At 45.8% G+C, this 14,694-nt stretch overlaps 1 protein-coding gene across 2 annotated transcripts in view; it reads right to left on the bottom strand.

Annotated features, from left to right (window-relative positions):
• The window catches only part of MAD1L1 (mitotic arrest deficient 1 like 1), a 346,820-nt gene that overhangs the window by 78,514 nt on the left and 253,612 nt on the right, over positions 1-14,694 (bottom strand). For both annotated transcript variants that reach the window (XM_050317416.1, XM_050317417.1), the window contains one exon: positions 11,115-11,305. In XM_050317416.1, the coding sequence (XP_050173373.1) occupies positions 11,115-11,305 (191 nt within the window). The remainder of the gene's footprint in view (positions 1-11,114; positions 11,306-14,694) is intronic.

Here is a 14,694-nt window from a genome sequence, read left to right as displayed (position 1 = left end):
CAGAATACGAGGGCTTTTATGTGCTGTTCAACTCTTGAAGTTATTCTGAGCTGAGCCTTTAGCACTCAGCCCTGCATCTACAGGGCAGACAGAGCATCAGTATGTGGAGGATTAGCTCCCTTGCAGGCTTTCATGTGCCAGCCTTCCCACCTCGGGACACGTTCATTCATCTTGCTCTTACAGAGTCCAGGTGGTTTTTACTGAACCTGCTGTTAAACCTCCCCTTATGAACAGGCTCCAAAGCAGGAACCCACCCCACCTCTCCAGCCTCGTGACACCGACACACCTGAGAGATGATGTGCTGGGGTGCACAGCCCTGACACTCTGTGCAGAGCAAGGAGGAAATGGAAATGCTGGAACAAGCACTTTGGCACAGCTTCTTGGCTGGGCTAAAGGTTTATTCCTGGGATGCTGCTTTCCTGCAGACTAAGGAAAATTAAATTTAGCACTTTGCAAATAAATAGGTTAGGGCTGAAAGGACACTATTTAGGAATTTACTGCACACAGCAGCCTCAGAGATTATAGATCCATCACCGTCTATTACCTTGCTAGTTACTGCTTCCACTCTGTCTATCTTCCCTGCTCACAGAGTAGTCCTTTCATCAGGTCTTTTTCTGTTCCAACTTGAAACTGTCATCACTCTAATGGAATTATATGAAGAAAAACAACTTTGGGCTGCAGCAACTCTGCCAAAAAGCCAAGGACAACTCCTGTGCTTTCCCAGGACAACACGGTGAGATTCTTGCCTGACAGAGACATGCACAGATGTCTGACAACCTCCAGAGAAGCACAGCAAGAGACAGCTGTTTACACACATGTCCAAAACCTCTGGGCTTCCCTGCAACTGTCAGCTGGGCCTTTCCAACAACCACAAACACAAGAAGCTTCACAGGGACCGGCAAACTGACAGCTGATGGTAACCCTTGCTGCAGATTCATCATAGCTACATCACACGTGGCAGTCACTGAAGGCACCAAGATGATTATAAACCCCACCTTGTGCTGCTCTCCACTATTTACTTCACATAAAAGTCATCTGCAGACAGTCCCCTCTCCAGAGTCGGATACATCCCAGAAATGCAAAGTGACAGCTAGCACATGAAATGCTCCCCAGAGCCTTCCATTAAGACAGACAAACCCTTCACTTAAAGGTTGAAATTTATGTCAGCTCCCCAGAACACGGCTGAGATAGATCCACTGCTATCAGCTACCTGCTTTAGCTGAAACAGATTAGGGACAAATTAAAATTTTCCAGCCCCAGTTTGATATATTCCCTCCAAGATACAGGCAGACAGGCTTGTCTTCTTCTGGAAGCTGAAGACGCCATCAAAAGATAATCTTGGGAGTTACCAAAGCTGGAGGTCATCCTCAGCTCTCAAATTCCCTGCTTCCCCTGTGGAGGAAGCAGTGATGTGATTTAGCTACGAATCCTTATACGAGAGATTTGACATAAAATACTTTTCAGTACTTCTTTCTCAAAGGACATTTTCATGCAAGTGGCAAAAAGGAAAAATACATTAAATCCAAAGGCCTAAAATAGTACTACGTTACCTGCTCGTAGTGCTTACATTCACATGGGATAGAGTGAATGGTTTTTGTGTGGAGTTACAACAATTCATGTATTTGTCTGTTTGAAGCAAATGTGAGAACAGGAGAGGGTTTTTTTACCATTTCCGTGAGTACAAATAAAGACAGTTGATACATTATTAAATCCTTAATATTATCCCTAATATTAAATTATTAAGCTGTATCCATGTGAAGTATTAATTCCTTAAGTTTACAGAATGTAAAGAGCTGAGCTGCAAGAACTATTGCTCTGTAGCACTGGGTGGAATTCCACCAGAATCCCAGCAGTCAGTCCCCACAACAAAGCTCTCCAGAAGGATTTTCTGGGTACTGCTACATTCTGCCACTGCTCCACAGAACAGCAGCATTAATAGCACCATACTGCACCACTGATGGGATATGTTATGGTCTGGAGAGCCTGAATGGCACATCATGCTCAAGACTCCTCGATGCTGTGAAGTGCATCAAATCTTCAGGGAATGACACCACTGAATGCCTGATTGTGCTTCAACCCTCTCCAGCAGTAACTGCCTCCAAACAGTGGTGGGATGTCTTGGAGCAAAGCAGAAGGTACACTCACAGCAGTTTAGTATTTTTGCTTTTCTACAAGTGGTTTCTCAAAAAAAAAAAAAAAAAAAAAAGAGAGAGAGAAACCTCTGTTTAGATGAAGGTCTCGGGGAAAACCCAAACATGGCAGAGACTGGGCTTCCATGAAGGAGAGCTGCCTAAAAAGCTTTGGAACACGGGCTCTTATCTTAAGCTGGCAAGCCAGTTCAAGAGAAAGCACATTAAATGGTTTGTGCAGTACTAAGTTCATGGTTAAGAACCATGTAAGAATTGAGCATTTAGACTGTGAAGTGTGGAGGAAATACAAGGATGATAGAGGAATTCTAGGGCTGTGAGATTCCAGCTCCTGTCTCACCCCTGATGGTGACCCTTTGGCTGCCAAAGGGGACCTGTGACCACAACACCCCATTCTCTGCTCCTCGCTAGTCCCCCACTGCATCCCTTCACACTCACCTGCCAAACCTTGTGGGAAAGGTCCAACCACCTCATTACCCAAATTAGGCTGAAACGTTTCAACTCAAAAATCCTAAATCAGGGCACAAGAAAAGCATTTATATTCACAACAAATAAAGGAGAAGACCTTTATATGAATCCAGATCCACTTTTCAGATGGAGGCAACAGATGTCCCAAGACCACACCAGCACGGGAATCTTTTGCCGCATTTCCGTACTTGTGAACAATTTTTATACACACAAAAGCACAGCCTCTCCCCTCCCTGAAGGTTAGAAAATCTGCCCCAGTCAAGCATGGACAGTAGCTATAAACTCCCAAAGCAATAGATAAGTCCTAATTATATTTGCATTTAAACAAGGTGCTGCTTACTCAAGACAGAAGAGAAGCAGCAGCTGCCACCCACTCCTGCTGGTGGCTTTGTGCAGGCTGAGCTGTGCTGCCACGACCTGGGCACTCACATGCTGGTGGGTGCTTTGCTGGATGTTGCCAGCTGCACTTCACCTCAGAGCTGTTTCCTGGAGCTAACTGGTTTTCCTAGAGGTCCTCTCACAAACCTGTTCCTGGAACATATCGGGAAAAGGTGAAGGAGTGGTACAAAAGCACCACCAACCACCCCTCAGAGCCCACTAAAGAGAGGCTTCAGGGATGTCCATGCAAATCACACGCTGGGGAAAGGTGTCCCTGACAGCATTTGTCACACAGGGATGGCACAGAAGATGATGTTATGACAGTCTTGCTGTGGCTGGATGTGCTGCCTCAGAGCAGAGGCCCAAAACAGACCCAAGGCAGGAGAGGGGTCCTGTCCCCAAATTGTGTCAAAGGACAGACAAACAACTGAGACTGCAGAGCAGCCAGAGAAGGCGGCTGAGATGCTGGGTACCCAGAAACTCCAGACTTCTCCCCCACAAAAGGATAAAAACCTCCAGCAATTTCCACTCCTTTTCATGTGCAGCTTTGAACAGAACCATATGCAAGCGACCAGCGGCTTGTGGTTTGCTGACACGGCTCTGCGTGTTCTGCAAAATCACAACAGAGCAGCCAGGGACAGAAACAGCCGTGCATCAAAAGCTGCTTTGCAAAACACCCATTTCATGTGTGCTGCAGAGAGGCTTGGTATTCCCCCATCGCCCTGGCTCCAAGGCATCGCCTTTTCCTTGAAGAGTGCTGATCACACAGGCTCTAAGTAGAACATCTTTTGAAACTACCAGAGACTCAAATAAATAAATAAATAATAATAATAAAAAAATAATTTGAAAATATTTAGTGCCAGTTGAAGGTGGTGGGTACCTGCAGAAAGAGAAAGGGACAGCGGTGCTGCTCCAAGCCCCCGACTCCTGCCGGCTGCACCCCAAGCCTGAGGGACAATTTACTGCATTCACTGCTGTATATGGAAAACTGCCCGCCCTGGTTACATCTCCAACCCATCCACACACACCTTCCCCAACGCAGGACATTTTGAAAAGCTTCTCAAACCCCTGTGGAAGTCCACGAATGGTAATATCCCGCACCCAGATGAGAGGGACAGAGAAAACCGTGAGGTCGAATGACCTCATGAGCAAAGCCACAGAGGTGGGAACGGGAATCCAGGAGGGGCTTTGGTTATGTCCCCTCTGCTTTATCCCTTATTTAACACTGTCCTGGTCTCACAGTGCGTAAACACTTTCCTGCCAGCCCACACAGTCCTTTGTAAGCTGTTCAAACACAGCAGCAGGCAGGCACAGACATCCTCCTCTCCCGAGACCTCCCATGGGGACTGCGGGCACAGCCAGCGACAAGAACAACTCTTCTCCAGCAATTTGCAATCACGTGGGTGCTGAGGACGTGGTGGGGGGGAGAAAGAAAGGAGAGGGTTTTATTATAGCAGGTAAGGCAGCCAGGACCTTCTCTGCTTCCTTCTCACTGGCACTGACACAGCAGCCACTCTGTGCTGTCTGGGGCTCGGGCTGTGCAGGGCTGCCTGGTTTGGGGCACAGGCAGCACCTGCCCCATGCCCAGCACATGTCCCTCCAGGGCCACACACACTGCCACACCAGCCTGGATGCTCTGGTTTAATTAAGTTCTCATCAGTGACCTGTGCTCCAGGTTGGTGCAGAGGACTCTCCCTAGGAAGCGCAGGCTGTCACTCTCGTTTTATTAAGTAAGAGATATTTTAATGAAGGGGATTTGGACAGAAATGAATCACAAACTTATTTAAAAAGGGTGTATTCCAGTAATTTCGTGACTTATTGTTATGGCAGAATCATGGCCTGGAGTTGTGTCAGGGAGGTTCAGGCTGCATATTAAAAAAAAGGTTCTTCACCCAGAGGGTGGTTGGGCACTGGAACAGGCTCCCCAGGGAGGAGGCCACAGCACCAAGCCTGACAGAGTTCAAGAACAGAAGGGAAACTGCAAGAGCAACTTGGTGGCCAGCATGATGATCGCAAAGCAAACAGGGAATTGCAGAGGGACAGCCTGAATCTCAGATGGCAGCTGAGAGCCAACCTCATGTTTCCTGTCCAAAACTAGGCCTGCTTGTGTGAAGTGACAAATCATGTATCTGCCTCACAGTGTAAGACAGGACGCACCCATCAGCAAGACAAAACTCTGACCTTCCTCACATGTACCAACCCTCTGCTAGTCAGGAAAGACTCAGTCACTGGAATCATCGTCCAACATCATCAGAATTAATTACCTGCATGGCTGGGTCTACCCTGGCAGATTCACAGGCACAGCAGGGAGGGGAGTGAGTAGTGCCAACACAATGGAAATGGGTATTGCGCTAGACCAGTGGGTAACTGGGGAGTGCATTCCCATCCCAAAGGTGCTCTATGTTCCCCAATAGAACAGTCCATTTATCCTCACAACAGTACCTGCACTAGGGAATAGGCACTTGTTCAGGGAAGCATGTGTAGCACGAGAGAAACTGTGTAAGAAGGAAAAAAAAGTATGAGAAAGGACAGAATAAGATGAAGACAGTAGCAAGAATTAAAGTTAGTTCCTAACACAACACAGGCTGCTACAATATCTGAAAGAAAATGATGTGTAGGAAGTTAAATACAGGATTTGATGCTGTAACACCCTAAATTGCTCAACAGGTCTTTTCTAAGGTTGCTGATTGATGCAACCCATGCTGGGTCCTTGCTGACCCTTCTAGGAATCCCGGCAGCCATCCGTCAGGAAGGCATCACGCTCGCACAGCAACGGCAGGCGCTCCTGGAGCGGAGCAGAAATCAGGTCTCCAACAACCAATGGGCAAATTGAAAACAAAATATAAAAATAAAATAACTTGTAATTAACGAGAACGAGGAGTTAAGAGAGGCCTACAGTCTCTAATCAATCTCTCGCTGCCTGGCCCGCTCCACCGATGAGTCCCATTGTTAGTTTTGATTGTGTGTGCAAGAGAGCGAGACAGCTGCTGGAAGAATAGCACTCCATCAAAACTGTGATTTCCTTCTCCCCTCGAGACTCATCAAGGGTGAGGAGGAGGAGAGGGGAGAAGATAGAGATACAAAGAGAAACAAACAGCTAGGACATGCCTCTCTGAGATACTCTGCTGGGTTCAAGGAGGAATAACTGAAACTGCACACATGCCAAGCACGCGGACTCAAAAATCACAGCTCCCAACAGTGCTGTCAGCTTCAAGATGAAACAAGAGCACTTGGGAGAATAAAAGCAATCCCTGCATTAACCATCCTGCTAAATCTGAGGTGTACATCATTCACCAGTGCGCCCTGGCCAAACTGATACTCAGACTGTGCTGGAATCTCAGGAGACCAGACTCTCTCTGCATGTTTAAGCACACAAGTTCTGCCTCTCCCTTTCAGCCAGCAGTTTGTCAGCATCACTTTGTGTTTGAAAAATAGCCTCCAAGTTCTTTCTTATTCAATCCAGCCTCATTTCTCTCCTCAAGAAAAGAGAATTAAACTCCTACCTCTTGTGCTCACTGCTGCCCTGCCGTGTTTTACACACCTTGTCAATACAGAAGCAAGAGGTCAGCGAGGCATGCAAGCCATGGGGCAAGCAAAGGAGAACTGGGAAGTTAAAGGTGGTGTCTGTCCTTCCACCATACCCTTCTTTCATACAAATGAAGGGAATAGCTCATCTTTTTTTCACCCCTATATTCAGCCTTTGCACCGACAGTGACCCACATCAGAAACAAGTGTTTATTTTTCAGGTGGCCCTGAAGTTTGATAGTGACAGTTGCCTCCACAGATCTGCAAACTAATTCTGTATTTAACTCCTTAAAGAGGTGTGCCAAGGCTGTGTGCACACCAGCTGTTAATTTATCAGGTTGCAGAAAAGCTGTTGATTTTATTTGATTTCATGACCATATCACCAATCCAACAGGACACCAATAAAGGTTTTATTTTGCAGCAAGAAGTGCCAGCCCTGGAGCTGGCCACATTCTCAAGCTGTGTCAAGATGCTTCTGGTTTTGTTTGCTGTTTGGTATCTTGGGTATTCTCTTTCAAGGAATACAGTCTATCAACCTGGGAATGCTCTTCAATGAACTACTGCTGTTGTTTGGGTTTTCATTTGATAATTTTGACAGAAAATAACAACATGGGTGAGACCTGGAAGCAGAGAGAATTCTGTACTTGGCAAGGTTGGGCTCTGAGGATGCATAAAATATCTGTCTAAAGGCAACCTTTTGGTGTGGATTATTTAGGATCTCAGGCACATGACACTGCTGTGATACTGGAAAGTTTGACTTGTTTAACTTCCTTACCAACCAATTTGGACCCAAATAATTTATATATGAATTACTAAGAAATCTGAGCACTCCTTTCTGAGCAAGCAGGAGCATCTCAGACAAGAAAGATTGCAAACAATGACAAATTTGATGTAGCCATTATACAGGATCAGATCGATCGCCTCTTCAGCCCAGGATCCTTTCTAAAGTGACCAGCCCTACTTTCATGCCACAACACAGGAAACAGTTTACCTGAAGCACAGAGAATAATCAAGAACAGATTGCTCTCTCTGAGCACACTTCTTGCTCTCTCTTCTTCATTCAAGCCTTCATTCCTGAATATTTCCAGAGGGCAGAGTCAAATGTTGTCAGGTACAGTGGCAGCAAAACCATATGTAGATACAACCCAAAAAATTGGCAGCATTGGCTAACCTCTGTAGTAAGAAGATGCCTTTACACCTCCAAGCAGAGAGCTCTGAATGTCCCTATTTAAGGTAAATGTACACACTTAATGTAAAGCTAGGTATTATTATTTGTCCACAAAGATATCTCAACATTTTAGAAGATGTACAAGGCTCCTGGTCTCAGTAGTTCCTTGAAGCCATAGGGTCTATCAAATAAAAGGATTTCTACTCTTTTTCTTTTAAATTGATTGGCTTCATATGCTTTGGCTGGGACTGTGTCTTTAGGCACACAAAAAGAAAAAGCCTGTGATTTAATTTCTCTCCACTGTTTGTTCATTTGTACAAGTGTCTCCAAATCATCTCCTCTTCAAATTTGACCAGTCTTTCTGTTTACTGAAGGACTTTCTTTGTCTGAAACAATTGTCATTGCCTTTCTAAAGACCTTATTTCCTTACTCCCATTCAGGACCTAGCCAGAGACAAGGGTAAACAGCACGATGTACACCGAGCCAAGCAATGACAGCCTGATGTGCCACCTCCTCATTCCGAGCTGGCTAAGCTGATTCTGAGGCTTCCTGGCAATGTTTGTTTGTTTTAACAGATATCTTTAATGACTTGTTACAAGGGGAGTCGATGCAGTCCCTGGATATCTGACTGGTGGGTTGGTCTAGACACACCAGTCAAGCATCACGCAGAACACAAAGTCTGTGTCACAGCCGGACACATCCAATGTACCAGCAACACCAACGGAATACAAAACTGTCAAGTGCCCCAGTAACTATAATGCATTACAGCCCACAAAAAAAACCCATCAGAAACTAAACTCCTGGTGAGGAATCTGTAACACTGCTTTCCACAGCATTTAATTAAAAGAATAAAAAAGAGCAAAGAAGCGGGAGCGAGCTGTGAAGCCTGAGATGCGCCTTGCTGCCCACACACTCACAGAGGATCTGAAAATCACTGGAACATCCTTCAAGCTGATGAGCTCATCTGTTGCATCGATAGGGGTGGCCAATAAATACTGATGGGGTTTCATTGGAATTCAGTGCTCATTTATAGATGCAGTCATTGGCATTCACAGCATGGTGCTGTGATTAACCCTTTCACGAGAGTTGTAATCCCAATTAATGCAAACTGGTTGGACACATACAACAGGTAGATAATAAGCTCCACTACAGTAACAGCACACCTTGGTCAGGAAAACCAAGCATATCTTTCATCTTCATTTTGCTTTGAAGGGGTTGCATTACAGTGGCTCCTACTGCATCCCTGCTATTGAAGCCTCACTTAAAATTAAATGCCACCAACAGTGCTACTGAAATATGCTCTGAAGTTTACAGGCGAGCTACAGAAGCTTGTAAAGTGCCAGGGGACTTCTCTGGTTTAATTATATAGACCCTGTTCCATAAACTGCTTGAATGGAATAAATACAAATAGCATTCCCTGCTTTGTGACCTCTTTGGGTTAATGAAATGCACACAAACACCCACAGTCTGCTATGGCTCAGAAATTCCACAGCATAAACACACAACCCCGCTGGAAGCCATAGTCAGGATTCAAGTCTTGATACATACATGAGAACCAGCTGCCTGGACTCAGCAAGGAAATAATTTGTTGTTTATATTCTACTACTATTCAAAGCTGCACACTGTGGGAATTGTCTGCGATTTACTGAACAGGGAGAAAGAATCTGAGATTTTCTTGTTCAGGTTCTAATTAGCAAATCTGCTGCTCCTGTCCGAGGAGGCAAGAGAGGATGAGAATTCCAAGAATCAATAAACAACCCACCCTTGGCTCTGGGAAATGTGAGATCTGCTCTACCTAGTGATATTCACCTTCATCCTTGGAACATACTTGGGAATAAACACTCCAGTGAAGAAGAGAAAGCAATAGGACACTTTAGAAATAGGAATCTGTACTTCATTATCCACTCTCCTGCATATAAATTATTTACATTGATATGCCATGAAGGAGAGTTTGGTCCTACTGGAGACAAGTTCCTGAGCTGCCAGCCAGTTCTTGTTCATGTGGCCAGTAGACAATTTTATCACATTTCCTTGACTTTCTCCAAGCATGCCATCTCTCCTACCACACACAAAGACCTGCAACTTGTACTGTCTGGCCATGGCATCTAACAGACATCTCCAGGAGTCTGGTTTCATGCACTAAGCATTTAACACCACAGGTATGAGCACAGGTCTCTGGAGGTGTTAGAGCAGCATTGCACCATCTCAACAGAGAACTGTTTTCAGGATTCAAGGGCAGCACCTTAAAACCAACAGCATTATCCTCCTCCCTGGGCACTGAGCTTTCTTTTGCTGCTGCCATTTGCCTCAGTTAGTCCAGAAGCCTCATAAGGCCAAGCAATACAACTGTTTCAGGGATATTTTCCTAGTTTTACCAAGGATCCTGGGTGCTGTCTTATGCATACCCTCACTTGCTTTCATTTGTTGGTTTTCTTTTTCCTTTTTTTCCTGAGGCTCTAAAGTTGCAGAACACGAAAGCATTAGTCCTGTTACCTACAGAAACAATCCTGCAGCAATCCACACACGTGGCACATAGCCTAGAAACACAACTTTCCCATTTCCTGCTTGTAGAGTTCCCTCTTGTAGTGAACACCTCCAAAACCCTCTTCCTTCTCTTAAAGGAGACTTGCCCTAGGGGGATCAGTGGGAGGCAGGCATGATTTTGAGTGCAGTTGTGTTTGCCATGCCAGTTGTGTTTGCCACTGAGAAGCAAGTTCTCCTGCTGACCTGTAAACTTGGGCTGTTGACACTTGAACCAATGTAAAGATGGCACTTAACAGCTTCGTGCCTCTAATGTCACACCTCAGCTCTCTAACACATCAGCCCAACTGTGATGCTGGAAGGTAACACAGAAGAAAAACAGCACCTATATCAAGCCACAATCCAACAGCAGCCCACCCAGCCAGACCAATAACAGTACCCGACTGACAGAAGACAGACTGTTATTGCTGCTCATCTGTGCTGTTCACATAAATGGCACTTCACACACACCAGGATGAGTTGCTGCTCAAAAGGGATTCCAATTTACATAAAGACGAGATGATGACAGGCAGACAAGTTAGAGGATAGCAAAAAAATGTAGGGACATATATCTTATAGTGAAGTAAGGAAGAAACCTTGATGGTTACATACGGTTTTATTACTGCAGCATATAACTGGCACTATAAAAAGGTGAAGTGCAAGGCCAGATGCCTTAGGTATTATGCATATATAGTCTCTTCTCTTTACTCCAGACTTTGATATGTAAGTGGGAGACCAGATGTCAAACCTTCCATTTTTTAATAGAAGAAAGGAGCCTTGCTTCCCTCCTAACGAACAGTCTGCAGTGACTTCCCCAGTCTAACCACCGAGAAAGAGCAAATACACACTGGCACCTTGAAACCCACGAACTCAAAGAAGCAGGTGCAGCGAGGGGTGCACAGACCTACCTTAAAGAGCAGGCAGTCCCCTTGGTGCTCGGCGTAGATGGAGCTGAGCCGGTACTGGTTCTCCGTGGTGATGTCGATCTGGTACCCCGTCAGTGTGTAGCACACCTTGCGGAACTCCTGGATCTTGGTCTGGAAAACTTCTTTCAGACGCTGGTTTTTCAGCTCTGCACTCTCCACTTGCTTCTTCAGCTCTGTGTAGGGGAAGAAAACATGTACTTTCTTATGTGTCATCGGCACAGAGCCCTTGTGCTGTATTTACAGCGCTAGCCAAACTAAGTGAATTGAAAAGGTTAATTAAAAAGTGAATTAAGCAGGCAGAGTAAAGAAGCAGGTAAGCTAGATTCCTCTCCTCCTGGCCCCAGCAGACCAAAAGACAGTAAAGTGGAGAATAAGGAAAACAGCCATGTCTTGGTGGGATGCGATTTTCTTTTGCTCAGCCCAATCTTTTAACAACACTACAAAATTCAAAGTTACAGCATCCATTTCCCCCCATGCACATATCCTATATTCTGTACAGAACCCAAGAGAAGGGTGTTACGCTACGTAAAGCAATAAAAGCGGAAAAATGGTAGGAAATGCGCCTCCGTACGGCTGCAGCAGGAGGAAGCTGCCTGTAAGGGAAATCTCCTCCAATGGACTCCTGATTTGACGTTAAGTGCTTTGATCTCAAACTGACACACTGCTTAGGAATCCCTCAAGGTTCAGGAAGGGGTTTTTATTGTGATGAAAAGCCTGGAGAGCACCACTGCCTCTTTGCATTTGCTACCTTAACTGGACTAGTCCCTAGCAGAGAGGTCCTGGGAGACTGCCTGCCACTCACCCTGTGTTTTATTGCTACAAAGGGAGCTGCCAGTACTGTGAATCCTTCAAGAGGATACACAACAATTACCATGAATCTTTCACCCAAGGTGCCTTCCGAGTAATTAAACCTCGATTTATCATCCCATTAATTAAAGAGATTGGCTTTACTTTAATATACACCAGAGATGTCTCCCACGTCAGCCTGTTTTATCAACACTGCAGTCCAGGGTTGGAAAAAATCCCAACACTTTCTAACAGGAAACAAATAGACTTCCTCACTCGAACATCTCTTTGCCATTCTGAGCTTTAAGGCTTTGTCTGTGCTGTGATCAGAGACATAATTGCAGCATTTATAGCCCATATGTCTTTAGTTCAGCCAGTTCAGGTCCAGCAGTAGGATAGCAGGGACTTCAGTGCAAGGTGACTGCCAGAGTATGAGGAAGGTTTCTGGCTGGGCTTTATACAGCCCATGCTAAAACACTGTTTCCCAAGTGAGCTGGAAGTTTTTCTGAGTATTTGCTGGAAAGTGTTTCCATTGGTCTCCCAAGCCATGGACTTGCCAGTGATTCACCTCTGAGCAGCTGCAGGCACACCAGGAGAACGAGTCTCCTCCCATCTCCTGAACTGCTTTAGTTCAGTGCTCTGGGTGGGACAAAAGGATAATTCAGTGTGTTAAGTTAAAGTGCCTTAAATGCCACTGAGGATGCCACTGCTCAGAAGTGCTTTGGTCTTAATCCAATTCAGCTTAATCCCCTGGCAAGGACAGGAACTCTTTAATGGTTAAAGAGAACTACATGTCCCTTTACTTCTGAGTGAGAGCATCCACGCAGGGAGAGTTATCGCTGGTCAGCTCCTTACCTTCAGCTAATCCAGCTCCACCTTCCTGAGCAGCTTGTGGACATGATGTACAACCAAACTATTTCCTTTACTCCGAGCCTCCCCCCAGCTGCATCTTGCTTTATTAAGGGGAGCAAGCCAGTTGTGGGGAACATCATCAATCTGTTCATCAAAGCACTGCCATAGATGGAACCCCTCAGCTGCAGGGGGATGTAAGGTCAGGAGATTACCCAAATCCCCCTTCCAAGCCCAAAGAGTCGTGGCTTACACACAGCCCCTTCTCATGAGCTTGAAAAGGCTCTGTCTTTCCTGACCACCCACTTTCCCACTCACAGCAACTCATCCCTGTTTGATTAACTCAGCCCTTCTTTGGATTGTTACAACACTTTCCCCATCATCTCAGCTGGGTCTGGTCTTTGATTAATCAAGTAATCAGCCTCTGAAATGGGGAGGTTAATGGGCAGCTCCGACCTCGATATTCTCACAGTTTTCAGTCAGCTATGCAACTGTTAAGGACAAAATCCTATATATGAAAGTAAAAATTCAGTGACCACACTGCAGTGGTAAATAACATTTCGTCACTGTCAGAGACAGCACTGCCTTTAATATATTGTCTGTGTCCAACAGCGATATTTTTTTCCCTAATAAATGCAGCCTAGCCTTGGAAAAGTAAATCTGCCTCTTTTTACCGCATCTCAGAGGTTGCCTTTCCCAACTTTTATAACCTTGGAGGTGGATGGCACCCTAATTCATTAACTCCTTGAGCAGCTTACGTTATTCATGAAGAGTTAGTGCCTTCTCCACTCTTTTGTCTCTCAGACCTGGTACTGCCAATGGCCACCAGGAGCATCCTCACACCTGTTGGGCTGCAGCCTCATCACCCACCCACCAACTCTGGATTAGTTAAACAACTGTCTGATTCTGCAATAGCAACTAAGTGATGGCAACTGCTTCCCTCCACTACCCTCAGGGTGAAAAAGGAAAAACTTTGACTACAATCAGTTTTTATGCAATAAAATCATAGCTCTTCAAAGTAACTGAAGGACCAGGGAGCCTTCACTCCCGACAGGGTGCCCTTTGCTGCCTCCCTGCCGTTCTCCTGGCCCTCTTTCCAGAGCCTGCGGCAGTGCTGGTGCATCACTGCATCAGCTGTCCTGGCTGAAGGAATTCATCTGCATGAAAAACTTATCTCCTTGTTAGAGAAGCCCTGTGTCAGCCACTGGCACAAGGTGCTGAACTCAGGAACTGTTACTAAAGATGCGGCCAAACGTGCCAACACCAGGCAGGGGTGGGATAAAGCCTTGTCATCCCCTCTGTGGCCCCATTAGCAATTCCCCAACAGCATTTCTTGAGCTTAGGGACAGAGCAGAAAAAACAAGCAGGAACAGGGACACCACAAGGAATGCTTGAGTCTGCAGCTGCCCCCAGTGAAAGGTCCACTGAACCCTGACTGTAAAACAGAGATTACTCTTTCTTTATGCCCAATTAAACTGCAGTCCTCGGTAGTTCAGCTACAGTAACTGCTGGTGCCTACCTCCTGCAGTGCTTACACCCAGGAAACAATTCAGCTCAGGGCTATTCCCAGATTAATTCAGGACAGCATTCAGGGCTCTGAGTACTCCTCTGCTTTTGACTGAGGGATTGCTGACACAACCAAGAAAACACACTGTGAGGAGGATCCACGGAAGAGTAACTTGATAGGAAAGTTACCTGAGACTTGAGAAACGTCGGATGGGATCTCACTGCTGAAACAAACCCATCTGAGGTGCCCTAGGATATTTTCCATACCTTTTCACCCTGCTTCTGCAGCAAAGAGATTTCCTGCAGGTTCCATATGATACCACCCAGCCCCAGGCCAACGTCTCAGACACTTTGAGGTGTCTAAAATGGCACAGGATGCTTTTCTTTAGGCACTGGGTACCTATGTGGCCTCTCTGCACCA

Source organism: Myiozetetes cayanensis, unplaced genomic scaffold (assembly GCF_022539395.1).
Source record: "Myiozetetes cayanensis isolate MyiCay16 unplaced genomic scaffold, myiCay2020 scf20-37, whole genome shotgun sequence".
NCBI lineage: Eukaryota > Metazoa > Chordata > Aves > Passeriformes > Tyrannidae > Myiozetetes > Myiozetetes cayanensis.
Note: the sequence above shows the minus strand (reverse complement) of the source record. Positions and strands in the feature narration are given on the sequence as shown.